This window comes from Oncorhynchus nerka, linkage group LG6, assembly GCF_034236695.1.
Source record: "Oncorhynchus nerka isolate Pitt River linkage group LG6, Oner_Uvic_2.0, whole genome shotgun sequence".
NCBI lineage: Eukaryota > Metazoa > Chordata > Actinopteri > Salmoniformes > Salmonidae > Oncorhynchus > Oncorhynchus nerka.
Window position 1 is genome coordinate 25,695,725 of NC_088401.1, and position 27,037 is coordinate 25,722,761.

At 46.5% G+C, this 27,037-nt stretch overlaps 1 protein-coding gene across 8 annotated transcripts in view; it reads right to left on the reverse strand.

The window, feature by feature from the left end:
• LOC115130244 (microtubule-associated protein 4) overlaps window positions 1-27,037 on the reverse strand; it is a 117,834-nt gene that overhangs the window by 25,492 nt on the left and 65,305 nt on the right. For 7 of the 8 annotated variants that reach the window (XM_029661166.2, XM_029661170.2, XM_029661163.2 and 4 more), the window contains one exon: window positions 23,506-24,870. In XM_029661166.2, the coding sequence (XP_029517026.2) occupies window positions 23,506-24,870 (1,365 nt within the window). Of the gene's footprint in view, window positions 1-6,544; window positions 7,885-23,505; window positions 24,871-27,037 lie in introns of those variants that run through there. The other variant, XM_029661171.2, reaches the window with a different exon arrangement.

Sequence of the window (27,037 nt, forward strand, 5' to 3'; positions counted from 1 at the left end):
TCTCATTCCAAAATCATGGGCATTAATATGGAGTTGGTCCCCCCTTTGCTGCTATAACAGCCTCCACTCTTCTGGGAAGGCTTTCCACTAGATGTTGGAACATTGCTGCAGGGACTTGCTTCCATTCAGCCACAAAAACATTAGTGAGGACACTGATTTTGGGCGATTAGACCTGGCTCGCAGTCGGCGTTCCTTTTCATCCCAAAGGTGTTCGATGGGGTTGAGGTCAGGGCTATGTGTAGGCCAATCAAGTTCTTCCACACCAATCTCGACAAACCATTTCTGTCTGGACCTCGCTTTGTACATGGGGGCATTATCATGCTGAAACAGGAAAGGCTTCCCCAAACTGTTGCCACAAAGTTGGAAGCACAGCATTGTCCAGCATGTCCTTGTATGCTGTAGCATTAAGATATCCCTTCACTCGAACTAAGGGGCCTAGCCAGAAAAACCGCCCCAGACCATTATTACTCCTCCACCAAACTTTACAGTTTGCATTCGGGAAAGTAGTGTTCCCCTGCCATCCACCAAACGCAGATTAGTTGGTCAATGGCGGTGAGCTTTACACCACTCCAGCCGACACTTGGCATTGCGCATGGGGATCTTAGGCTTGTGTGCGGCTGCTCGGCCATGGAAACCCATTTCATGAAGCTCCTGACGAACAGTTATTGTGCTGACGTTGCTTCCAGAGGCAGTTTGGAAGTCAGTAGGGAGTGTTGCAACCAGGGACAGACCATTTTTATGCGTTATACGCTTCAGCACTCGGCGGTCCCATTCTGTGAGCTTGTGTGGCCTACCAGTACGCGGTTGAGCCATTGTTGCTCCTAGAGGTTTCCAATAACAGCACTTACAGCTGACCAGGGCAGCTCTAGCAAGGCAGAAATTTGACTTACTGACTTGTTGGAAAGGTGGCATCCTATGACGGTGCCACGTTGAAAGTCACTGAGCCCTTCAGTAAGGCCATTCTACTGCCAATGTTTGTCTATGGAGATTGCATGGCTGCGTGCTCGATTTTATACACCTGTCAGCAATGGGTGTGGCTGAAATAGCTGAATCCAGTCATTTCAAGTGGTGTCCATATACTTTTGTGTATATATAGTGTAAATGTCAATGGATTGATTGGTAAAGCCATGACAATGACTAGACTGATGGTGCCCCCGGCTTTCAGTCCAGTCAGGAATGTCAATAGTCATTATTCTGTTTATTTTGACTACAGTGATATAATGATACGAAGCTACAGGGATTATCACATTAAACAGCTGGAGAAGAGGACGGCCTAATGAAACCACTACACCACAAGATCGCAAAATAGAAAATGCTCATTGGCTAAGCGCAAATAGCTCAGTCCTTTTTAAATAGAGCGGTATCTTCCTGGCTAAATAACCAACTAAATCAATATGGTTCCAGAGATTTGTGGAGTTATACACCCATGCATAATATCTCAGCTCTGCAGTGTGTCAGCATCAACCCAGTTAAACTGTTAATCCACTAGTATAAACAACCCAAAATGAGGATTAGATATCATAGACTTTCATATTTCCCCGCTATTAAGCATCTGCATTATTTGACCTTTGGATAATATTGCTGGGAGAAGTCCACTGAAAGTAGTGACTGTACAGCCTGTGGGAGTCTATTCAAAACAAAGGACAAATACCATAGAGCTATGGCCACATTCAACCCTTAATATCTAGAAACTGAGGAATCCTGTATCCTCCCATTAGCTTAAAAGTCTATTAGCTACACTGTGATGACAAATGGTGAAAAGGCTCTTTAGCAGTGTTAGCGATTCCGCTAACAACGCCTCCCTCACATCAGCATAATCAGTCAGAGTAAACCCCAGAGGAAGCAGGATACCCATTTACCACTGGCCCTGCTTCAATTACTTCAGACCTAAATCCCTACCTTTGTATAATACATTTTCAAGTGTTTTGTCTAAGCACCCAAATGAGAGATTGGAGAGGGCAAGGGGCTGCCTGAAGTGGGGGATCGTGGGTGGGGGCGTAGACGCCATACATAACTGGGTACAGTGCTCCACAAACTTCAGAAGGGAGGAGAACAGTGGACAACCAGAGAACCCAATAGGTGGACTAATATAATGAAGGCACAAAACAAAGTGCTCACCCAAATCCAGTCAGGCTACAGGACAAGACAAAGGGAATGGAAGGAGGCAAGGCACAACAACACGAGGCTTCATCTCTGTAGTCCACAGCTTTAACAGACTTGTCAAAATAAATCATATATAAACTGGATATCTTAATTAGCTAAGACATTGGAGATCCAATAGACTTCTACTGACCCCAAACCCAGTATTTGGTTGATTTATGAAGCAGTATGAAGAGCCACCCTCAAAACAACCTCATCAACTCTGCTCCCACTCTTCTCTCCTTCCCAGCCTGAGAAAGCCTGTGAGAAGCTTTAGCACGGTGGATTTTCAAGCTACATTCACAAGGTAATTATGGATTAGCCGGTGAATACCAACAAAGGTGATATGCAGAGTACTCCGAGAGCGCTGGGACCTATAAAGCCGCTGAAGCCAACATACTCAAACAACCTCAACAGCCAGCTTTGTGTCTCAGACTCCCCACCACTGAGCAGCAGGGCTAAATGTAAACAAGCAGCCATTTTGAACCCTCCAGTAGAAGGGAATTAATACATCATGAATGGAGCATCTGATTAGAAGCATTCATCACTCTTAGGGCCTATGACACTGATATCATTGGGAGGGAAGACATTTTCTGGAGATATGATGACATTGTGGCGGTCACCCGTGAATCCATTATATCTATCCCAATAAATCTCACAGACAGCCGCCTGGCACCCTCATCTCTCATTTCAGTTCGCCAACTAACACAGTGGGAGACAACTCTGTCTTTTCTATGCTGGGTCAGTTCATTAGACCACACATTAGCATAGACACAATTCAAGCTCTGTTAAGGTGACTAAACAGCCTTTAAACCACTTGTATGGTCTTTTTAATTAAGAGTTTTTTTTTATGGGAGAAAAACATGACAGCGATAAGACACCATCTCCACATGGATTTTGAGACCATCGGATTGCTTCTTACATTTTCAGAGTCGCATCAGATAAGGAAAAACCCTCACTGTTCCAACACTAACACTCAAAACTACCAATGAAACTCCTCCCGAAGAAGTTTCAAGTAACTGTCCAGTGAAAATCTCATTTTAAAAGTTAATATTCTGTTAACTCATAACCAAATAATGTTGTTGACTTATCCTATACTTGTATTTGTGGACAAAGTATGAATTGGAGAAGGAAAAAAAACACCACAAACTTGTATCTCAAAAAGTTTTAAAAATGCTTGCCATTTCCTCATAGAGGATGATGTTATCCTCCAGAAGAGGATGAGCTGGCCAGCTGGCCAATCAGCAGTCTAGTCACATGAATATTTTTAATGACCGGTATTTGCCCACACCTTTCTGTTGTTGGTGTACGCCCACACCATACCAACACACACAAAAAGCTGCTTTTTAACATACATAATTACCATTTTTTTGGAAGGACAATTATTTCACTCATATTGCAATTAATTATAAGTCATATTTCATAGATATCTGGAGACACTGGACAGTTACTTTAAACAGGCATAACCTGACCATTTTCTTGGGTATTTCCCTCTGGTTCCTCAGATGACAAAATCAATCCTCGAGGCGAACGGAGCCTTATTAAAAGACAGTCATTACCTCCAGCCTCACCCAGAAGCCGCTACGAGGCAGAATCCTTGACAACGTATTTGTGCCTTCCAAAGGAACGATCCTCCTTAGTGACTATTCTCCACACGTCAAAGAAGCTGCTGGCCGCCTATAGAATGTTTGGAGTGATTTAGTGAAAGTGGATGCCATTGCGTTTCACTGTATTTAACTGTCAGAAAATGGAGCCTTTCTTTGTTCATGTTAAGCTGTTCACTTGGTGTGTGGCTCAGGAGCGTATTCTAGTCACCACAACGGCTTGTATCCAACAAGGCAACTTCAAAGGCAGAAATAAACGACAAAACCCAGGCTATTAATCAAAGTTATTCCATACGGTGTCAGGTTGGACAGGCAGCTTTTGGAAGGACTTAGGCATTACCTACTGTAGACTGGCGTGACACCTGACATGAACACACAAGGATGATCCACATTGACCATGGAAACACTCACGGGGTCCTCTCTGGATTGGATGTATTTCTCTCTCTGACACACACACACACAGCGCTATCACTGCACCGCAGCCTTGACTGCAAGACAGGTCATTGCAGAGGGATTTATCTAATCTACTCTGTATGTGACGGAGGTCAGGAAAGTGTTGCTAATATATGAGCCTAAAGTATCCACCACATCCAGACCTGAACCTTCCTCCACTCCCCCTTTCAGACAGTAGTGCATTGTGTCCTTGGTAACTGCATGATCATATACAGTAGAGTGGATCCGACTTATGCGCGGAGAGGACAAAAAAAAACACTTGAGCTGTGCTGATGAGATCTGGAGGGTTCTACAGCTTTCTGTCCCCCTGGGTAACAGGCTTCTTACGCACAAGCGTACCCACATCGATCACTTACTCACAGAGACATATGCATGCGCATAAAGTGAGAGCCACATAGGAATGCTGAGACAAACGTTTGAACGTGTCAAAATATTTGAAGCATAATGGCATAAATAGAAAATGATTCATGCATACGAATCACCTTTACACATTTAACTCCTATTTTAAAAGCTTGCCCAAATAATCGAAACAAACTTTTTTCTGGTATTTTTCTGGATGTTGAGGTCAAACACAAACATGGGTAATTATTTTTTTAATTGTATTGACGTAAGGCTAAATTAATCTGAGACAAATGGACGCAAAGCAAAACACTCACACACATAGTACCACACATTTGTGCACACAAGAAGAAACACAAACAGAAGCGTGTACAGAAACAGACCAACAAAGCCCAGAGTCTTTACTACAGAGCACTCATTACGGGCCACATTCATCCTTCTGCTTAGTAGGAGATAAGGAGAGCGACATTGGGTGACAATTATCTGTTTCGTTCTGGGGAGAAACATCCCACTATGACTCCAAACCACGAAGAAAGACACTCAAATGATTCAAAGCCTGTTTGAGTGCGAGTTCCTTTGTCTCTCCACGCTGCATCTCTCCTCCAGTATCGTCTCCTAATCCCTCTCTCCAAACGGGGGGGGGGCGGAGAGAGAGAACTAAAAAGAGGGGCTGGATGGAACTGAGGGAGTCAGTAAAAATACATTCAGGCAGATTCTTATACTGGGACAAACTATTTTTTCTCTCTCTATATGACTCTGTGTATCTCTCTCTCCCCTCTGGAGCCAGAGATGGCAAATCTGTTTATCGATATTTCCCACACCCCAATTGGGGAGCCAAGACGAATGCCTGAACAGAGCCAGCCGGCCGACGTGTGTGTGGATTCATTAATGTGCACGCTCCGCATGAACACTTTTTACAAGTGCAAACTGCCTTTGAATGACCTTGTCAAGCCAGTGCATGCTCACACACAGTCGCGCACACGCACTCTTCCTCTGACCAGCTCACACACTCTCATTCTGAGCTCTCCGGGACGCTGGCCCTTTAATGCTCCAGCGTCCACGAGGCAGATTGCCGGCACACTTTAGCGACAGAGAGAGAGAGAGAGAGAGAGAGAGAGAGAGAGAGCGGTCATTAAAAGCGACGAGTGAAGAAACAGACGGATTTTGTTGCTGGGTTTACATCTCCAGTGACCCTGTTCGGCTAAGGGGCAAGAGTTATCGGATGTGACCGAGGCCATCTTGGCTCTGCCTCTCCCCCACTCCTCCCAGGGGACTAATGACTGTGTCGGTGGCCAGAGAGAGCGAGAGAGGCCAAGTCTAGCTCTGGACTCTGGTCTGTGGTAATGAGCTGTGTCGGCAGCATGACCCAGTCCCACATTCCCGGTCCGCTGACGGTCACCTAGATATAGTACATCCACATGCAACACGCTTAGTGAATCACATGCAAAGTGACAAGTACACTCCTGCTGCACATACACCAGCAAGCAAAACACACACAAGGCTGCACTGGGCATATACTGTACTATGCCATCAATCACTATACCATCCTTCAGAAACTCTCCCTCTCTCTCTCACGCCCTCCTCCTTCCCTTTCTCTTCACACTACTTGACTGGGACCTCAGACTGGTGGAAGCAGCTCAGTTGTAAATCAGACAGTGTGATGCCACATCTTCCCCCTACACACAATCTGGGCTGTCTGTAGTCTGCAGGCCATTTGAGGAGGCCATTGCCAGAGGGCAGCACTAGTAGCAGCCAGATAGCATCACCATTACCTACCCTGGTGAAAGGACTGGTAGTAACCATGCCTTCACCAAAGCCGGTGCCAAGGTTGGTACTCATACCTGATCCAAAGCCGGTGCCAAGGTTGGTACTCATACCTGCTCCAAAGCTGGTGCCCATGCCTGCTCTAAAGCTGTTGTCTGGGTTGCTACCCATTCCAGCGCCAAAGCTGGTGCCTGAGTTGGTACCCACGTCTGCTCCAACGTCAGTGCCAAGGTTGGTATCCATACCTGTGCAGATGTTGGTACCCATACCCGTGCCAATGCCGGTTCCTGGGTTTGTGACAATGCCCAGGCCGGTGCCCATCCCGCTGATGGCCTGGCTGCTGAGGGGTACAGGCAGCAGCACGTCCTCGTTCTTGTCTGCCCCGAGCCCCTCCACGATGCCCTCTAGAGGTGAGAGCGGAGAGCTGCCCCCACAGTCTCTCATTGGGGGGAAGGGTGAGAAGTGTAGGGTGGGCTCCTGGTCCTGCCTCAGGTCGGAGCGGGTGGCGCCTGCAGCAAACAGAGTGGGGGGCAGCTGGTCGTCCGAAACAGTCAGTGAACGCCTCATGCTGGAGTGGCAGGAGCGGCGCGGACCGCCCATGGGCGTTGTTAGCTCATCCAGCCCAGCTCCAGGGTAATGGTCGGGCAGCTCCAGGCTAGAGGGTACCGAGAGGTGGGAGCATTCGGACATGGCCCGCCGCAGAGCCTTCCGCTGCTGGTTAGCACGCCCCATGAAACACGGCTCAAGCTCCACCTCTTCCTCCTCCTCGTCCTCGCTCTCCTCCGAGGATCCCTCTGTCATTTGGAGGCCGCCTAGTGCTGATGCGCTGTCCTCGTCGCCCCTCTCCAGGTAGTTGTCATTGACAACACCGATGACACAGTAATTAGGGCTGGCAATATTCTGGGGTGGAAGGGTCTTGGGGCTGGACTCTGAGAATCCAGGGTTCCACACACCGGTGCTGGCTGGGGCTGGTATGGGCGGGCTAGAGGGTAAGGGTAGCTCCATGCGTCGAGCTGGGGAACCAGGTACGGGGGGATGTAGGACCCCATTGTTCCCACAGCTCAGAGGGGAGGGGGAGGAAGACACTTGGCTTTCTGGGCTCTCCCCAGCGCTGCCTAACCCCTGACAGCCCCCCCTGCCAGGTACCTTGAGATCCGCATCCAAGCCAACACCGGCTGACGGGTCGAAGAAGCACAGCTTGTCCTCGTCGGTGAGTCCCGGGGCCCCACCGAGGCTCCTGGGAGGCCCCATGTCTCCATGCTGCCAGTCCCAAGCCTGGGGGGCTGTGGTGGGGGCCATGGAGGGGACCTTACACAGCTCACTGTACTCTGAGAACGGAGAGCCAGGCGGCTGGTTGGAGAGAGAAGACATGCTTTCCCTCCTTTCTCACTCTCTCTCTTTTCTCCTCAGGCTACGTTTCTCTGTCCTCCGGTTGTTCTCGTTCCCCTGTGTGTTGTGTTGTTTCTTCTGGTTAGGATGCACAGGTGGGGTCTGTCACGTCTGCGGTAGGGCCAGTGAAGAAGGCGAGCGTGTGTGTGTGTGGTGTAGCCTCTCTCTCTCTGTGCCTCTTCGCTCTCAATTGACCAAGAAGCACTGTGAACTGGGCTCCTCTTTCTCTATCGCTCTCTCCCTCCCTCCCTCCCTCCCTCCTCCCTCCTCCCTCTCACTCACCGACAGCCTTTTGCATGGCTTTTGGTCATGTGACTCGAGTGGCTGCTCATTCGCTGCTGCCAAATCACAACTCCCTCCCCCTGTGGTGGAGTGTACATCCCCCTCCTCTCAGTTTTTTTCTTTCTCTCCAAGCTTTCTCTTTCTACCCCAGTCCCACCCTCTCGCTCATCCTTCTCCCCAGGCAACACACAACCCCAGGGAGATGAGAGGGAGGTTTTGGGGCAGCTGCTTTAGGGGAGCATGTTTGTAGCTAGGGCATCTCTCTCGCTCTCTCTCACAGCAAAGTGATCCATTTCTTGGTAACATATCTCCATTTGACCTCACCTCACTTCACACATTCAATCTGTGTACCTCTCTCTGAAGCTCTCACACACTGTGTGTCTCTGAGCCAGACAGCCAGTAGTGTACCCTGGCAGAGGCCTCTGTCGAGCAGAGCCAAGGTCTAGAGCCTGGCCCCTTTGTTAATTGTGTTAATGACTTTGTTGTGGGCACTGTGCTTACCCTTACTCTGCAGGAGTAATTTGAGAGAGAGAGAGAGAGAGAGAGAGAGATGGTGGATGTATCTGTCTGTGTGTGAGAAGGGGATTGTTTGTGTGTAAAGATAACACAGACTCACAGTCAGCCCAGTCACAGAAACAGAGAAGGGGGGGTAGGAAGGAGAGCGGTAATGAAAGAGGGGTGTCAGATATATGAAAACCACCGCCTCCCAAAAGCACCGTAGATGCCTGTCATCCCTGATCTCGTCATGCAAAGAAAACGGAGCTGAACAGTAGAGAGAAAAACCACGCTCAAGAAGAGATGAACTTCTGACACAAACGCAAACACATCGTCTGTGTGAAGCCTTTGCCTGGCCTCAACTCTGCACGGGCGAGCCCTCAAGACTTTAACTGCAACGAGAAGGCACACACTCTGACCTGACTTCACTCTCTCAACCCTGAATCACCATTCGGTCCATTCTGTTTCAGTCTCACCCAGACTCTGCTGCATTACTAAAGGCATATTTTTAAATTGGAGTACAGTGGAAACATTCTCAGTCCACATCCCGGTTGAATGTGTACAGTTGAAGTCGGAAGTTTGTAGGCCTCCTTGCTCGCACATGCTTTTTCAGTTCTGCCCACACATTTTCTATAGGATTTGTGATGGCCACTCCAATACCTTGACTTTGTTGTCCTTAAGCCATTTTGCCACAACTTTGGAAGTATGCTTGGGGTCATTGTCCATTTGGAAGACCCATTTGTGACCAAGCTTTAACTTCCTGACTGATGTCTTGAGATGTTGCTTCAATATATCCACATAATTTTCCTCCCTCATGATACCATCTATTTTGTGAAGTCCACCAGTCCCTCCTGTTGCAAAGCACCCCCACACCATGATGCTGCCACCCCGTGCTTCACGGTTGGGATGGTGTTCTTCGGCTTGCAAGCCTCCCCCTCCAAATATGACGATGGTCATTATGGCCAAACAGTTCTATTTTTGTTTCATCAGACCAGAGGACATTTCTCCAAAAAGTACCATCTTTGTCCCCATGTGCAGTTGCAAACCGGAGTCTGGCTTTTTTATGGCGGTTTTTAAGCAGTGGCTTCTTCCTTGCTGAGCGGTCTTTCAGGTTATGTCGATATAGGACTCGTTTTACTGTGGATATAGATACTTTTGTACCTGTTTCCTCCAGCATCTTCACAAGGTCCTTTGCTGTTGCTCTGGGATTGAAGTGCATTTTTTGCACCAAAGTACGTTCATCTTTAGGAGACAGAATGCATCTCCTTCCTGAGCACAGTCAAACACCAGGCCCCAGGACACGGCCGTTCCCTCCCCAAAACATCCCCTTCTAAGCTTTAAGTGTCAGCTGAGTAGTCAAAATGAATTACCACCCGTCTCAGCCAGAGTGAACCGTCAATGTGAACCAGGACAGGACAAGACAGAGAACATTCTTTAATGTTAAGCCCAGCATAACCCTTAAGAAGGCACTGCGTAACATTAGTTAGATTGACCCAAGCATGTCAAAAGTGTGGAACTTTCTTTAGTTCTATACAGTTCCGCTCAGTTTAGTAATGGGGGGAAAAATGTGATGGGCAACAGGCTCTGACAAATTTACATCTCTGGTCTGTGTGAAGCTTCTGTGGCTTGGGAAACAAAAATAGATGTATTGTCCACAGAAACACACACCAACACACAGAAACACACGCCTTTACCAGTCATCCAGGCCCCCAGCACTGGGGCCACGTTACATAAGCTCCAGTTGAGTCTGCTTCTGCAGCTCAGAGTATGAAGCTCTGACAATAGACACCAGGCCAGGACAAACACAATGAGACAGATCAGATCAGACACAATCACTTCAGATGCTAATCACAAGCCGAGTAGCTACTATAAAAAAGTGGCCGCATACACACGGATGTGTGGTGAATGAAGCAAACCATACATTTGTCATGTGGAAAAACATGACTGTTTTTAGAAATAGTACTTTGCAGGATTCTTCAATGTGTTTAGACAACATTGTCAACCATTCATGATCACGTCAGAATTGCTTAGTGTATTTTGTAGTGGTGTCCTGTACCTGCGTACATCAAGAGTCGAACCTGGTAGTGTAGTGTAGAGAAGGGTAGTGTGGGGTAGTGTAGTGCAGAGTAGGGTATTGTAGTGTAGGGTAGAGTAGGGTATTGTAGTGTAGGGTAGTGCAGAGTAGGGTATTGTAGTGTAGGGTAGTGCAGAGTAGGGTATTGTAGTGTAGGGTAGAGTAGGGTATTGTAGTGTAGGGTAGAGTAGGGTATTGTAGTGTAGGGTAGTGCAGAGTAGGGTATTGTAGTGTAGGGTAGTGCAGAGTAGGGTATTGTAGTGTAGGGTAGAGTAGGGTAGTGCAGAGTAGGGTATTGTAGTGTAGGGTAGAGTAGGGTAGGGTAGTGTAGTGTAGTAGGGTAGTGTAGAGTAGGGTAGTGCAGGGTAGGGTAGTGTTGAGTAGGGTAGTGCAGAGTAGCGTATTGTAGTGCAGAGTAGGGTAGTGCAGGGTAGGGTAGTGTAGAGTAGGGTAGGGTAGTGTAGAGTATGGTAGTGTAGTGCAGGCTAGGGTAGTGTAGAGTAGGGTAGTGCAGAGTAGGGTAATGTAGAGTAGGGTAGTGGAGGGTAGAGTAGGGTAGTGTAGAGTAGGGTAGGGTAGTGTGGACTAGGGAAGTGGAGGGTAGGGTAGTGTATAGTAGGGTAGGGTAGTGTAGAGTAGGGTAGTGCAGGGTAAGGTAGTGTAGAGTAGTGCAGAGTAGGGTAGTGTAGGGTAGTGTAGAGTAGGGTAGTATAGTATAGAGTAGGGTAGTGCAGGGTAGGGTAGAGTAGGGTAGTGTAGAGTAGGGTAGTGGAGGGTAGGGTAGTGCTAGGCTGACACAGTGGAATAATAATGTGTATATTTGGGCCATGCTGACCCTGCCGACTCACAGGCAGGCTGGAGGCCTCTGTCACTGTCACATCACAGCCCTCTCTCAATCCCAAATGAGTGACACCCAAGCCCCTCAAGGACAGGGACACAGAGCGCCCCCTCTCCAGTGATGACCTCACTCTGCCTGGCCCGGCTGGCTGGGTGGCTGGACGTACACACACACATGCACGCGAACACACAAACACACACAGAGGCTCTTTTACATAATCCCACAGTGCTACTAAGGCACCGTTTCTAATAGACAAACAACAATAAGAACGCAGAAAGGAAGCAGAAAGTTGCAAACCGTTCCATAACTTCATTTAGCCGTGGATATTTGGATAAAAGTAATCAAGTAATCAAGTTAAATCAAGTTAAATCAAATCATCTCTAACAATGGAAGCAACAATGGAAGCAACTGGGAGGTAAAAACAGCAGCAAGAAATGTGAGTTATTTTTCCGATCCATCAAATGAATAACATATTTCTGCAACGTTCCATCCAAAAATGTTCCATCCTTGCACTGGAGCCTGTCATCGGTGAACTATCTACGGAGTATGCTGCAAATAGGTTAGATAGGTGGCCATTAACTAAGAACACTGATGAGAGTAAAGGGGGCTTTATTTAACCCGGTGCCCTACAGAATATGTAAATAGGCCAATCAGTCAAGCCATTAAACAAGCACATACTCAGAGGTACATTATTCAGGAGGTGCAGTACTCCAAATGTAAGCTTTACAATTGAGGAGAGGCACAGCAGCGTTGAACAGTGAGGCTAAATCTAAAAGTGAAAAAGAAGTCAGTGCTCAAATTAGTGCCTTCACTTCTCTGAGAGAGAACGAGAAAGGGAAGAACGGTGTGGATGGAGAGATGAGAAGACACAGAGAGAGAAGGAGTGGGGTGGAAGAGAGAGAACGCGAAACAGAGTCTTTAGTGGTTCTATTTTTAGCTCAAATCAGTACCCCCTCCCCCTGCTGTCACACACCCATTGTTTCCTTGGTAGCCCCCTCTACCAAATGTCTCCAAAAGCAACTGCCTCCCATTTCCATGGCAACAGGATCCTTGCCACGGCAACCAAGTGGAGCCAGAGGAATATATGAACGGAGGAAGGGGAGAGAGGTGAGAGGAGGAGGGGGAGAGAGAGGTGAGAGGAGGAGAGGGAGAGGCCAAATTCAACTGGGGGCATTTTCGTATATTATTATGTGCACATCTACGAACCAATGAGCTGCTCTCACACTGCTCTTGAGTTTATGGTATCTTTCAATTAATCACAGTCATCATTCTGCTACGGTCTTTCAGCTGCTAATGCCTATGCAAGTCTGTTAATCCAGCAATGTCTGTGTCATGCTGATAGACTGGCCTCCAGACAGATCATTTCAGCTGCAAATAGCTTGGGAGGGGGGGGGAGATTGGGTTTGATCAACATAAAAATGTGAAAGTCACATGCTGTGGCCGTTATCGTCCAAGCCACAGATCTTCTACTTCCACGATGAACTCCTTGCCTCCCTCGGATCAGGGCACTACATCACATCAGCCTCAAAATCAGAGGGAGGGAGCCTGGCTTTGTGTACTTTGTGTTTGAGAATCCTCCTTTTTCAGACACGATGGCCCACATTACCAGACAGATAACTGTCCAGTGAAAATCTAACTTTTAAAAGACTCATCCTATACTCTTATCTGTGGCCAAAGTATAAATTGGTGAAAAAAACCACTTCAAAAATCCCACCTCAAACAGACCGTTTCTAAAATGCTTGCAATTTCTTCATAGAGGATGATCTGGCAAATCAGCAGTCTACTTGCATATTTTGTGACCATATACACCTACACCATTCTGTTGTTTGGGGTTACATCCACCCCATTCTGTTGTTGGGGTATACCCACCTCATTCTGTTGTTGGGGTATACCCACCCCATTCTGTTGTTGGGGTATACCCACCTCATTCTGTTGTTGGGGTATACCCACCCCATTCTGTTGTTGGGGTATACCCACCCCATTCTGTTGTTGGGGTATACCCACCCCATTCTGTTGTTGGGGTATACCCACCCCATTCTGTTGTTGGGGTATACCCACCCCATTCCAACACAGAAAAGCTGCACTCATATTGAAATTAATTCTAGGTCATATTTCATAAAATAGTACGGTGTTAAAAATAACATGACAATGTGCTTTGATTGCTCACTATGACTGAAAGGGTTTATTGAGTTGATGCTTCAGTAGTTACTCCCTTTTATTCAATGGAATCTATTCTACAGGTTGAAACTGGGTCTACTTCTGAACACTGACATAAGCTGCACCTAGCCTCTGACATATTACTTTCACCTATCTAATAGCTATCTTCTGATGAGAAGCTGACTATTGCCTGATGTATTGGGCAGATTGCCATTATAATTGTCCTGGAACAACAACAGAGCCCTATTAAAGTGCTGCAGACGACGAACAATTGGCCTGAGATCCGCGTAACCATCTATCAACGTGAAATAGCTGTTCAATCTTGTGCGGTAAAATCGATACGTCCATAAACCGCCCCACCATTTTAGTTCTATTATAGCAGATGTGCTCGGATCCCTCATCCATTGCTATTGATTATGGATGTGGTGCCTGTGGCCAATTCGCTCTGCCAGATTCACAGCCGTTCCCACTCTGGACACAACTGATCCCTGATTAATGCGCAACGAGCTCAGATCAGCTCAGCTCCCCAAATTCCCTAAATTGTATAAACGACGGACGCTCAATCAAATGGGATGATTTTTTTGGGGGGGGGAACTTAAGAGTGGATATATGTATTCATGACATGTCCAATTGATATGAAATCTTAGTGATGGCTGCATTTTGGGCTTAGGTTTTTGAGCAGATTGATTCGGAATTCAATTTGGTGTGGCATGTACTGCCAGCATGTGGTTGTCAAGCCTTTCACTCTAAAGTGACAAGACATTTCTCAGTCATTTCTCCTTTATCCAGCACCGTAAGACCACCGCCATTCGAATACAGCGGACGAGAAAGAAGGTGCATATTTAAAGTGTGAAACATCGCAACGAGAAGAAATCCAGGGAAGGAAGTCCACTCACTTCTCCTTTAACCAGCATTACATCAACTTTCAAATACAAGGGCGAGAAGGAACACATTCTTGTAGTGAGAGGGCGAGAACCAGCAATTTCTTGCAATGAGAAGAAATTGGTACCAGCACAGCTCAGAGTAAAACACTGTTGGATTATTCCAGTTTATGGAATCTAAAAATAATCCTAGCATGTCTACTGTAAATCAAACAGTGTCAGCCCCAGGTTTGGATGCTACAATGTAGACATTTCATTTGAATTCCATCATGTCAAGTCTGGATTATGGATTATGCCAGCTGTGTCAGGGGAGTGAGTGGAAGGGGAGGTGGAACAGTCCCTCTGCTATGCCAGGAATATTATATTATTCTTTGACAGCAGACTGCTCCCTTCCTCCTTCCACATGCAGGCAGCCGCCCACCGGTTTTAGAAATCACCCGATTCCAGAGCCCATTATAGAAACAGAAACAAGCCCAGGGCTGCTTCATTAACATGTTTTGTATAATTAAAGCAGCGTTTTTAAAAACTTTTTGGGCGACCCGACCAAATTCACATAGAAATGTGAGTTATAGATCTATCATAAGCATTGAAAACAAGTCTAAGAAGCGGTAGATCTGTTCTATATGCACTATTTTGAGCTTCCAGTTCTTACAATTTGTTTTTGCATCTTTTACTTTCGGTTTTGTACACTAGCGTCAAACAGTTGAAAATACTATATTTTTGGTTACTGAAAATATTTCACAGCGGTTTAGATGGTACAATGATTATCTACACTATACATTGCTTGTTTTGTCACATTAATTGAAATTAGGCGAGCTATTCGAATTTTTGCAACCAGGAAATGTCAGAGCGATTTCTGCATATTGCACCTTTAAGACCGTGATCGAGTGGCTGGTGCTGTGATGTACTGCACCGTCCAGCGGAACGCTTTGTTGTTTCAGTGTACATGATCAGTTTCACACTAATGAGGTTGCATGAGAAAAAAGGAAATTGTATTGAAACATACAGTTGAAGTCGGAAGTTTACATACAGTTAGGTTGGAGTCATTAAAACTAGTTTTTTAACCACTCCACAAATGTATTGTTAACAAACTATAGTTTTGGAAAATCGGTTAGGACATCTAATTTGTGCATGACACAACTCATTTTTCCAACCATTGTTTACAGACAGATTATTTCACTTATAACTCACTGTATCACAATTCCCAGTGGGTCAGAAGTTTACATAAATGACAGGCAAATTGACATCATTTGAGTCAATTGGAGGTGTACCTGTGAATGTATTTCAAGGCCTACCTTCAAACTCAGTGCCTCTTTGCTTGACATCATGGGAAAATCAAAAGAAATCAGCCAAGACCTCAGAAAAAAATTGTAGACCTCCACAAGTCTGGTTCATCCTTGGGAGCGATTTTCAAATGCCTGAAGGTACCACATTCATCTGTACAAACAATGGTACGCCAGTATAAACACCATGGGACCAAGCAGTCGTCATACCGCTCAGGAAGGTGACACGTTCTGTCTCCTAGAGATGAACGTACTTTGGTGCGAAAAGTGCAAATCAATCCCAGAACAACGGCAAAAGACCTTTTGAAGATCTTGATGGAAACGGGTACAAAATTATCTATATCCACAGTAAAACGAGTCCTATATCGACATAACCTGAAAGGCCACTCAGCAAGGAAGAAGCCTGCTCCAAAACCGCCATAAAAAAGCCAGACTCCGGTTTGCAACTGCACATGGGAACAAAGATCGTACTTATTGGAGAAATGTTCTCTGGTCTGATGAAACAAAAATAAAACTATTTGGCCATAATGACTATTGTCATGTTTGGATGAAAAAGGGGGAGGCTTGCAAGCCGAAGAACACCATCCCAACCATGGAGCACGAGGGTGGCAGTGTCATGGTGTGGGGGTGCTTTGCTGCAGGAGGGACTGGTGCACTTCACAAAATAGATGGCATCATGAGGGAGGAAAATTATGTGGATATATCGAAGACACATCTCAAGACGTCAATCAGGAAGTTAAAGCTTGGTCACAAATGGGTCTTCCAAATGGACAATGACCCCAAGCATACATCCAAAGTTGTGGCAAAATGGCTTAAGGACAATAAAGTCAAGATATTGGAGTGGCCATCACAAAGCCCTGACCTCAATCCTATAGAAAATTTGTGGGCAGAACTGAAAAAGCCGACTCAGTTACACCAGCTCTGTCAGGAGGAATGGGACAAAATTCACCCAACTTATTGTGGGAAGCTTGAGGAAGGCTACCCGAAACGTTTGACCCAAGTTAAACAATTTAAAGCCATGCTACCAAATACTAATTGAGCGTATGTAAACTTCTGACCCACTGGGAATGTGATGAAAGAAATTAAATCTGAAATAAATAATTCTCTCTACTATTATTCTGACATTTCACATTCTTAATATAAAGTGGTGATCCTAAATTAACTAAGACGGGGATTTTTACTGGGATTAAATGTCAGGAATTGTGAAAAACTGAGTTTAAATGTATTTGGCTAAGGTGTATGTGAACTTCCGACTTCAACTGTTACTGTGTGTGTGTGTGTGTGTGTGTGTGTGTGTGTGTACATGACTGTTGCTGTGTGTGCGTCACCGATAAAGATATTTTAGCCTCAGCCTACGTTCTCAGCATCAGTTGCCATCCCCATGGCAACATTAACTGCTCCTCAGTTACGATGGCAACTAGCCAGACCCCACCCTCCCCAAAGGCACATCTATAACTGTCTACCACTGGAAAAATCTAATCAACAATCTGACCTTTCCTACCCTTTTCACAACATTCACATTTGTGCAACATTTCTACAACATTTTACACTCCATTTCATTCAAGTCTGCCATGTCTCTAGTAGTCTTCAAATCATAAACACCTTTTCGTGTAGCTTTCTGAAGCATTAGTAAGGCAATGTAAGCCCACAAGGATTTTCCCTATTCACACACATCGTCTCGTTCACATGAACAAACAACGTTCTGTCACATTGTTCCCTTTAGATCAAAAAGACATCACCCAGACAGAACCCCCCCCCTCCCACACACACACACATACACACACAATCACTCTCAGAGGAACAGCAGAGGAATCAAAGCCTTTAACTCTTTCCGCTCTGTACTTTGCAATGTTGCTGAGGGCCAGTGGACAGCAGAGCAGCCCTGTGGATAGGTTTGTCTGTCTCCAAGGGGGCTGTGTCAGAAGATTTATTTACAGTGAGCTCCAAAAGTATTGGGACAGTGACACATTTTGTGTTGTTTTGGCTCCGTACCCCCAAGACATGCTACCTTCTCACCATTACAATAACAGGGAAGGTTAGCATTTTATATCATACCCCCAAGACATGCTACCTTCTCACCATTACAATAACAGGGAAGGTTAGCATTTTTTCTGTGGGGGGGGGGGGGGGGGGGTTATATTTATCATTATTCACGATTCATTCCTGATTATCTGTAATGATGGTAGCATCCACATGAATGTAAAAGTGTTCAGAAACATATCCTATTCCTATTTACACTAAAAGTGACTCCAAAATGACACAATACATTATTTACCATTCATTTCTTTTGGGCACAAAATAATCTGAAACACACCCAAAACAAACAGCAAAGGCATCCAACAAGTTTGTAGAGTCACAAGCTTGATGTAGACATTGAATATGGGACCAAATACTCAACTTTTTACTACTTTAATACACACAAGTGAATTTGTCCCAATATTTTTGCTACCCTAAAATGGGGGGGAATATGTGTCGTTTCAAATCCAAAGTGCTGGAGTACAGAACCAAAACATTTGTCACTGTGCCAATACTTCTGGAGCTCACACCTGGGTGCTTCTGTCTCACCACATGACGGGGACAACACTGTCGCGGATGACTCCACGTTCAAATGCTCATCAGGGCTCATCTGTGGAGGAGACAGTGGTCTCAGATAAAAATCTTCTCCAATGAAAACATGGTATTTCGAAGAATAGCCACGCCCTCCCTATTATTGGTGGAGAAGAATGGAATGGAAGCGACACAGAAACCCCACACACCTTATAGGTCGGATGACTGGCTTCTTGATTGATGGTTATACGCAAGCGACTGACAGTGATGGGACGCAGCGTAACTGGAAATCAAATAGCACTTACAATGGAATTACAGCTGTTCTAGAGTGGCTGACGCAACAGAGAGCAGTGGATGGCACCAACCCGACCTTGGCACTGTTATAACGGGTGGTTTCAAAGGAAAACCTGCTCTGTTGCTGCCTTTACAACTAAGGAAATGAAGATACTAAGGCATTTTAAGCCAAACGGATGGAGTATTATATATATATATATATTTTTTGAGAATCAGAAAGTGTGTTACAGAATAGAGATCGTGGTATTGCTACACGACTAGGGCCTGGGGTTATTCCATATCGCCCTCGCCCCTCTGATCCAATGTGTTCTTCCCATCAGTGATAACAGAAGTGTAATGTTGCGGTCTGGCTTCCAGCACATTCTCATAGGGATACGACCGAGATAGAACAAAACTCCATCCAAACCCCACTGGCTCAGACTGTAACACTCCTTTACAGAGATAGCCCCCACTACCTGACAATAACCCCTTTCTAAAACAGCACCCGCGGGAGTCCTGGCTTTCACAATGGTGAAATCACATAGGTTACCCCTTCACGCCACGACCCATCAATTCACAGTACTGCTAATACACAGTACTGCTAATACTGTACTCTTGTCCCTTCTAGGATCCCATCCGTCAACGGCCTATTAAAGAAATCCGCCCCCCAGGAACAGTGAAAAAAGCCATGGATAGAAATAGGTGGCTGGAATATTTATGAAGCTTCGTTGTTCTGGGCCGTGGCCCTAAAATAACACCAATGACTCGTTTTGTTGCTGTGTGCAGTCACAGTGACATGGGGACACTGTGGGGGCACATCGGTGGCACGTTGGCACCTCTGTTAAGGCGTTGTACTCCTCCCACTGACCCCCAAATGGCCAAGGGGTGTTGTCATTCACAGAGGCAAGTTAACAGTCTGACTGCCTCACCTCAAAAGGCCAGGAATGCTCGACTTATCTAAACCACACAAATCCCATCAATATTACATTGGGTCACAGGGGGGTTGTGAATGGTAGAGAGGCTTAGTGAGGGCAAGGATATGTCCCGTATTGGTTGGTCTATAAATACACCAACAGACCAGTAATGAGGGGGAGCAAGGCCAGACTAACTTTATCTAACACCACACACACACACACCCCACCAAGACCAAGTCAACATGATAACACTCTGAAATGCTATCATATGTGTAGAGGAAATCCAATACTAGTTTGTGTTGAGCCCTTGGAGATATACTAAAACGCTGTTTAAACAGAATCTTCACTGAAGCTGAGAGGTACTTAATCTCTGGCCTGTGTCCAAATGAAAAGCACATGAATGACCCCTTGTCCCACAAACACACACACACAAACACAGATACTGAGTGGCAGTGGCTGAGCTGTCAAAGGATTTTGCCCTGAGCTAACGGTGCACTTTTCCACTCATATGGGTAACAACAAGAATTGTCTACTGAACTTCACACACTGAAAAAAACATGAGAAACGGAACACACACACACACACACACACACACACACACACACACACACACACACACACTGCTGTTGGGCTAATCTTGTCCTTCATCCCCAGGAAAGAGCATGCTGGGTGAAGGATGGGCTGGGACACAGCAGCCTTATCTCCTGTCTCCTACGAGGCCTAAATAGCACCCCCAGTGACACAGCTCCACCCCTTGAACACTGACAAAGAGAGCAAATTACAGAGGGGCAACAGAGGCAGCTGTGTCTCTCCCAAAACCCACCCACCCACACATCAAGCTGTTCATCTCAAGGAACAGAGTGCAACTGTTAAAAGCCATACACTTTTAGATAAACAATGGGCCCTGCTGCGATGGCTGACTCAAGGTGCCAGACCAAATAAAGCTATTTTATACACTTCACTTTCTCTATCTATCGCCACAGGTGAATAACGGGCTCACGTCTCATTAGAAGGAATATTTGGCTGCACCGAGCTGACGAGGAAGCCACGGACAGGAAGTGATGCGGGATGAAACGGTAAACTGTATCTACTCGTCCGCTTCTTTAATTAATCAGAGTGGTGCCTGCTGAGCTGCGCTTTAACGCTGCGTGTCAACATAGTCTATTTATATACTGGCATCTCGCCGGGGCGCTCATAAATAAACAAATACTTCACATGCTACTCGGCGGACAATTTCTCCAAAGTGAATCCGGGGGAGTTGGCGACTGTCATAACTCTTCATTACAGAGGAACCCAGATTGCCAAAGTGAATAAATATATAGAAATGTGTGTAGTTTGGGCATTGTGCGCTCACTTAAAGCTGCCCGATGGTGAAGGCGGCATCTAATTGGCTGTGGCAGCTGTATCTTGAGGGGCACATTCAGTACACATGGCTTAAAATAAAGCTGTGATAAAAAAAACTGACTCTGACGCTCGTTTACCACTTGCTCCTTTGAGCAACTACTGTGGAGTTAAAGAGTCAGTCGTCGTCCCTGGATGACTGCACTAGAACGGAAGAGGTGTGTATATCCCAGTATCTTTATTATGTAAGGGGGAAATGGGAGAAATACTGTGAAACAGCAGCGAGAGTAGAGAGTGTGCTGAATGTGGTCTCTTATTGGACAATACTCTTCTGGCTGCAGTGCATTCTGGGCGAGTTGCCTGGGAGGGAGGGGTTAGAGAGGGTTTGAGGCGCTCACCCCTCTCAGCTCAGTGAGAGTCAAGGTGCCAGTGTTGTTTCGCTCGGCCTGAACATGGCAGCTTATGTAGGCGACTCTACGGGGGGTTCGGCTGACCTTCACTCAGCCCTCCTGGCCTTCGTAGAGAGAGCACACAGGGCACCAGGGGAGACCCAAGGGGTACTAGCCAACATCTGGAGCTCTCAAACAAGTGTGCCCGTCTCCTAACACAACCTCTCTCTCAGTTCTGTTCTATATTCCACTCTCCTGTCCCAGTGTCCCCAGCTGCTTGGATTCAGCCCCAAGACACTTTTGTTCAGCAACATCTCGCCCTGTCTCAAAGAGATTGCTTCACTGTGGTGCATTGCAACGCAAGACTTTCCCACAATTTATGCAATTTCACAAAATACATAACGTACGCAGCAGCAGATTAGCAAAAAATGTAATGGCACATTATCCAAACAGGTTGTTGCATGGCAGCCTTTAGAAGCCTCCAGAATATTTCATTCACACAAAGTCGCCGTGAATTCAAAGCACGCGCATTATTGACACGGACTGCACACGCGACCCGAATGAAGTTAATAAACCCTAGAGGAAACCTCTACAGTACAGCTTATAAAATAATGTGTGCCTCTTTGAGCTGTCATTGTGACTCTTTGGACAGTCACACATTTGATAGGCCTACGGACAATTCACTACATAGGCATTTCTGTCACAGTCTGTACATTTTTTTTTTAAAAGGCAGGAGGGAAAATTCTCCCTTCTCCTGTCCTAGATTAGGTTATTTTTCTATCCGGTCCCGACCCCACTGAAACCCAAAATCCCCACTCCTGTCTCGCATGGAAAGTCCTAACTTTATTCTGTAAGCCATAGGTCGCTTTATCAAAGCACTTCTCTCGCCTACTATGACAATTCACCCGCTTCTCTCTCTCGTTTCTTGCTGCCCATATGAGATCTGCGGTAGGGAATGTGTGATCAACAATAAGAGTACATATGGATTTGGTTTTTAAACAGAATTGGTCCCTAAGATTGGCGAAGATACCTTGATATTTCAACTATTTCCACTCTTCATCTCTTGGTTATTCATGAACTGATCTGCTTTCTGTATAATCATCAACACCATTTGGCCCAAATACCGGAGATATTCTGCCATTCGTTGAAGGAGGTTATCTGGCAAGTTTAGCAACTTTGGTCATTTTGAATTTTGCTTGACTGCTGTTACAAAGTTACACTCGGGGTGAGCTCTGTGCATCCTGCGTGCGCTCTGTGCATCCTGCGTGCGCTCTGTGCATCCTGCGTGCGCTCTGTGCATCCCGGGTGCGCTCTGCGTCGAGAACCACCGCTGAAATGTGCTGAATTAATTGAGGAACGTGAGAATGCTCTGAATTTGTGAACAGCCCGTTTCACAATTCACAACAATGTCATTGGATAGTTACTTTATCATGACCAAATATCAGTTTCAATTCTTTACATGGTGGAGCAGCACCCCTCTAATGAAGGGAGAACCCTGGCATAATGATCATATCTTGGTTCTAAACGCTTTAAATGGGAACTTCTGATTTTGCGATATTTCCTGGGCCTCTCAGGATTAATATGAATTATTCCCGGTATTGAAACTTGGTAGATTTGAAGGAAAATATTGATCCCTATTTCCCACAATATATTCCCCAAAAAGATCAAGGAGATTTCTGACTCACCTATTGGGGGCGGCCGTCGTAGAGGCAAAAGGGATATGAAAATCGCCAGGACATGGAAAGAGAGAAGGAGACAATGAGAATCTGATTGGAGTGTACATTCATTCAGGCATGCTTTGGTTAGAGAGCGGTCATGCACTGCAGAGGTTTGGACAAAACATCCAGAGAACTGTTTAGAGGTTCCTCTCTGGAGGAAATGCTAGCTAAAGAGAAGAAGACAAGGAAACCAATGTTAATTCAACGCAGAGGATACAAAGACGAATCACGGAGGTCCAGTAGACACACACTAGACTGTTATCAGAGACACCTGGATACAGCAGGAAGGAAGAGAGGTCTGGTTATGAAACAAAGTGCCGGGGAAACTGGTGACGCTGTGTGTGGTAGTTAGTAGCACACCATAGGGTTAATGAGAACACTCCAGCACTGCCCAGACGCAGCAGTGCCTTGTGGGTGAGAGGAACCCCCCCCCCCCAAAAAAAGCCAAGCCCCTCGGACAGTGTATATTTTCGGGGAACCTGTATGTTAGTCAGTCAGGCTGTCTAGACTGGGCTATTGAGTCGGTCCCAGCCCAGTCTTAGCGCCACATGCCCATGCAAGGTACGGGGCTACTCCTCTAATCTTCCAATCCCCCTAGTGGAGAGCACATGCCACTGCAACAAACCTTCAGACATGGGGGCCACCACCACCAGGGGCTCCGTGAGTTCGGCAAAGCTGGGGAAGAAGGGCTTGGCAGCGGGGTTCAGACCAGACCCCGGGGAGGTGGGGCTTTTGGTGGAAGAGGAGGAGGGGGACTTCGTGGGTATATTCTGTGATGGGGATTTGCCCTCCCTGGGGTGATATTCGGGTATGGTTTTGGGAGAGCGGAGGGGGGCTGGGCTGGGTGTGTCGAAGGCTAGGCCAAGAGGTAGTGGGCGCCCTGGAGTGAGGTCACTGAACTCAAAGGAGTCGTTGTTGAAGTTGGAGTCATTGATGAGCCAGGAGCTGTCGGAGGGGGAGAAAGGGGGAGCGGTCGCTGTGAGCTCACTGAACTTCTCCAATGGGGGCAGGCCACGATCTGGTTGGCTGGTGAGGCTTAAACTTAAGGCATTTTTCATATGGACATCGTGCATGGGGGTGTCATGATCAAACACCACCTTGACACCTGACTCATGAACTGGGGAATCTAGGGGAAAGGTTGTGGAGAAAGCCTCTTTGGCATTGCCCATGCTAGCGTTCTCTGTATCCATGAGCAGGTCTTGGTAGCTAGCAGTGAATGGGTCTCCTGGACGTGAGGCCATGGGGAAGGTGTTCTTGGGCGAGAAGTCTCCCTGACTGGTGGGCATGGAGACAGGGGCGGTAGGCAGGAGCTCACAGCCCAGGGCCGGTGGAGGGGAGGTGGGAGCTGTGAGAGAGAGCAGGTCCTGGGTGAGAGATGGAGGGAAGAGGCCCCCGTAGAACTCCTCACTGGCAGGACTCAGCCCCATGTTGGAGTAGGGGTTCTCCAGGGGCTGGGAATGGGTGATGGGGGGCACTAGTTGGTCTAACACCCCTTCAGGGAGGTCATTGGCAGAGGAGGCAGAAGAGGGCATGAAGGGCTCAGCTGTGACTCCCCACTCTTCTGGAAGCTTCTTCCTGCTCTTGCCCCTCTTTCCCCTGCCTCCACTTCTCCCTGGCTCTTCGCGCTCCCAGCCTCCATCCATCCTGTCCCTGTCCTTGCGGGGGGAGACCCTGTGGTGGCCCTCTGACAGGGGTGTGTTTTCAGCCTGAGCCTCCGGGTGGTCCCTGTTCTCTACCAGGTCGTACACATCATCCCGGGGCCTCCTTTTCTTCTTCTTCTTCTGCTGTTGTTTGCGGTCGTTTCCTTCGTTGCTTTCCCTCGCCTCCCCCACCGCCGAGGCCTCTCGGAGGGGCCAGCCAGAGTCAGGGCGGTCCTCGGGGCTGGCCGCCAGGTGGCTGGCATGGCGACTGATCACTGTGGAGACGCTTTGGGTGAATGGCAGGTCGGTGGGAATGCAAGCCTCGTCTGGCCAGCCATCGCCCAGGGCACCTCGTGTGTGAAGAGGGAAGAGAGTTTAAAGCATGCATACAGTCGCTCTCCCTCTCTCGTCTAGACAAAAGCGTGAACTTCAAAGGGCTCACTTACTTTGAAAACAAAACCAAGTTCAACAATGCAGTCTAAGAAATGAGAGTAGTAACAGACATTGTGTACATCTTTACAGCTGTAGACGCTTATTGATGGTCCATTCAATATAACTGAACTTTGGTAGTGTACGAGCTGCAATTTCACATTTTGCCACTGAACACTCAAAATGCAACATGGGTGTCAAATCAGTCATGCATCCTCATTGGCCCGTTGCCTCAGTAACCCCTGTGTGAATGAATAGTCCCGCTGAGGGACTGGTAATACTGTGGCTTTTTGGCTGCTGACTCCGTGCTACCCTAGTGACATGCTGGTGTACTGAATGACATTTTAGGAGGAGGAGAAAGCTGTGTTTACTTCGTAGTGAGTAGGTAATTGAACTCAGCAAATACAGACAAAAACACAGCAATTTGGTCAAGTATACAGAAACAGGCACAGACCACACAGTTTTATAGTACAGTATAGGCATTGAAATGTTTGTGTACAGAGCGCTCTGAACGGTGCAACATCAACTGCTGTGCACTCTGTGAAGGCTCTGGTTGTCCCGCTTCTGACACCTCATTTGAATAAGGTGCGACATGCCACATTTTCTGGCCTATCCAGACAAAGGATACATTTCGTCTGCCTGTGAATCCTGCAGCTCCACCTACAATACGACATATGAAACGGGAGACTAGCGATTGGAGCAAAAACAGTCTCATCTTGCTGTGGTGTTCTTATATGGATTTAGAGCTCTCAACATGAAACAATACCAAACGATTTTGCAGAATCGAAACTAGACCAGATCTCGTGGTCACAGAGGGACAAAATGACTTGGTGCTTAAAGCTGAAGTTGTAACGAGTCGACAGGCATTTGAATGTCTCTGCGCCGCTCAGAGGACGCTGGGCTGAAAATGCTCTGTCGTCAGTTATATGAAACGGTGCCAATTTTCTACTGTCACGAAGTATAATGATTTTTATTTTACAGTGATAAACAAGGTCAAATATTATAGTAAGTCAATTAGCATTTGATTGTTACTATATTTAGAATATTTACTTTTGTTAAATAGGAAAGAAATCCTATAGGATTTTCTATATTTTCATATTTTTATGATACAGTGTCTGTACTGTGTACTTGAACTGGTGTCTTCAAAAGTGAATACAACTCAGCAATTTATGACTATTTTTAACAGAAAGGTAAAAAGCATTACTACAGTTGGTATTGTTTAGGGCCCTGTCATTGTAAATAATTACTTTTGGATATTCTGCTTAGGTGGATACAACATTTTGACATTAGATTTAAGGGATTGTTAAGGGATTGTTTTCTTTCCTGGACTGTTCAGTCTAGCTAATTAAATTCTAGAGCCCCACGCTGCCAAGCTGCACGGGTAAGTCGTGCCGGTTCTGAGGAGAGGAGGAATGGAAGGAGGGAGCAATGGAGGAGGAAGTGATTAGCCAGTAAGGCTGGGCCACTTTGCCCCAGTTGTCTCTCTGGCCTTTTGAATACTGAAACTCCAAATGGAGCATCTCTTTATCATATTTTCATATTTTACATGAATCAAGCACCACATGACAGAAATGGACCTAGTATGTTAGAGCAGAGACGAGAGACAATGCAGGAGCACTTAGAGCCGCTCCCTCAATGCTCTGGGGAGCTGTTGAAGTTGTTCCTGTGATGAACAGCAACAGATTGTCTTGGTAGCCGTCGTGGTTCTCTCCAAGTACCGAACCAGGGCGTGGCACCGTATCCCCAGAGCCCACAGGTTGCAGGTCTCCAGGGGTGTGACTGACTCCATGACTAATGCAGCACGACGGTGCTGTTCGGCACGTATAAGGTCACTGCAGCACTTCTACTCCACCAGGTTCCCAGCCCTTATCCTCACAACTCTGTTCAGTGCAGACACGCTTAGCTAGCGTGCTATGCTAATGTTCACACATGGGGAAACATGAGACACTCAACATAACCCTGACTTAGTTGTAATACATAAATACCTCATGACTTTTGTAGCAGAGGACGTTTTGTTTGTTAATTATCGTGGCAGTTGTTATTCTTCCCATGAGTGTCTCTGACAAGAGATGGTTTGTGAGTCATAAC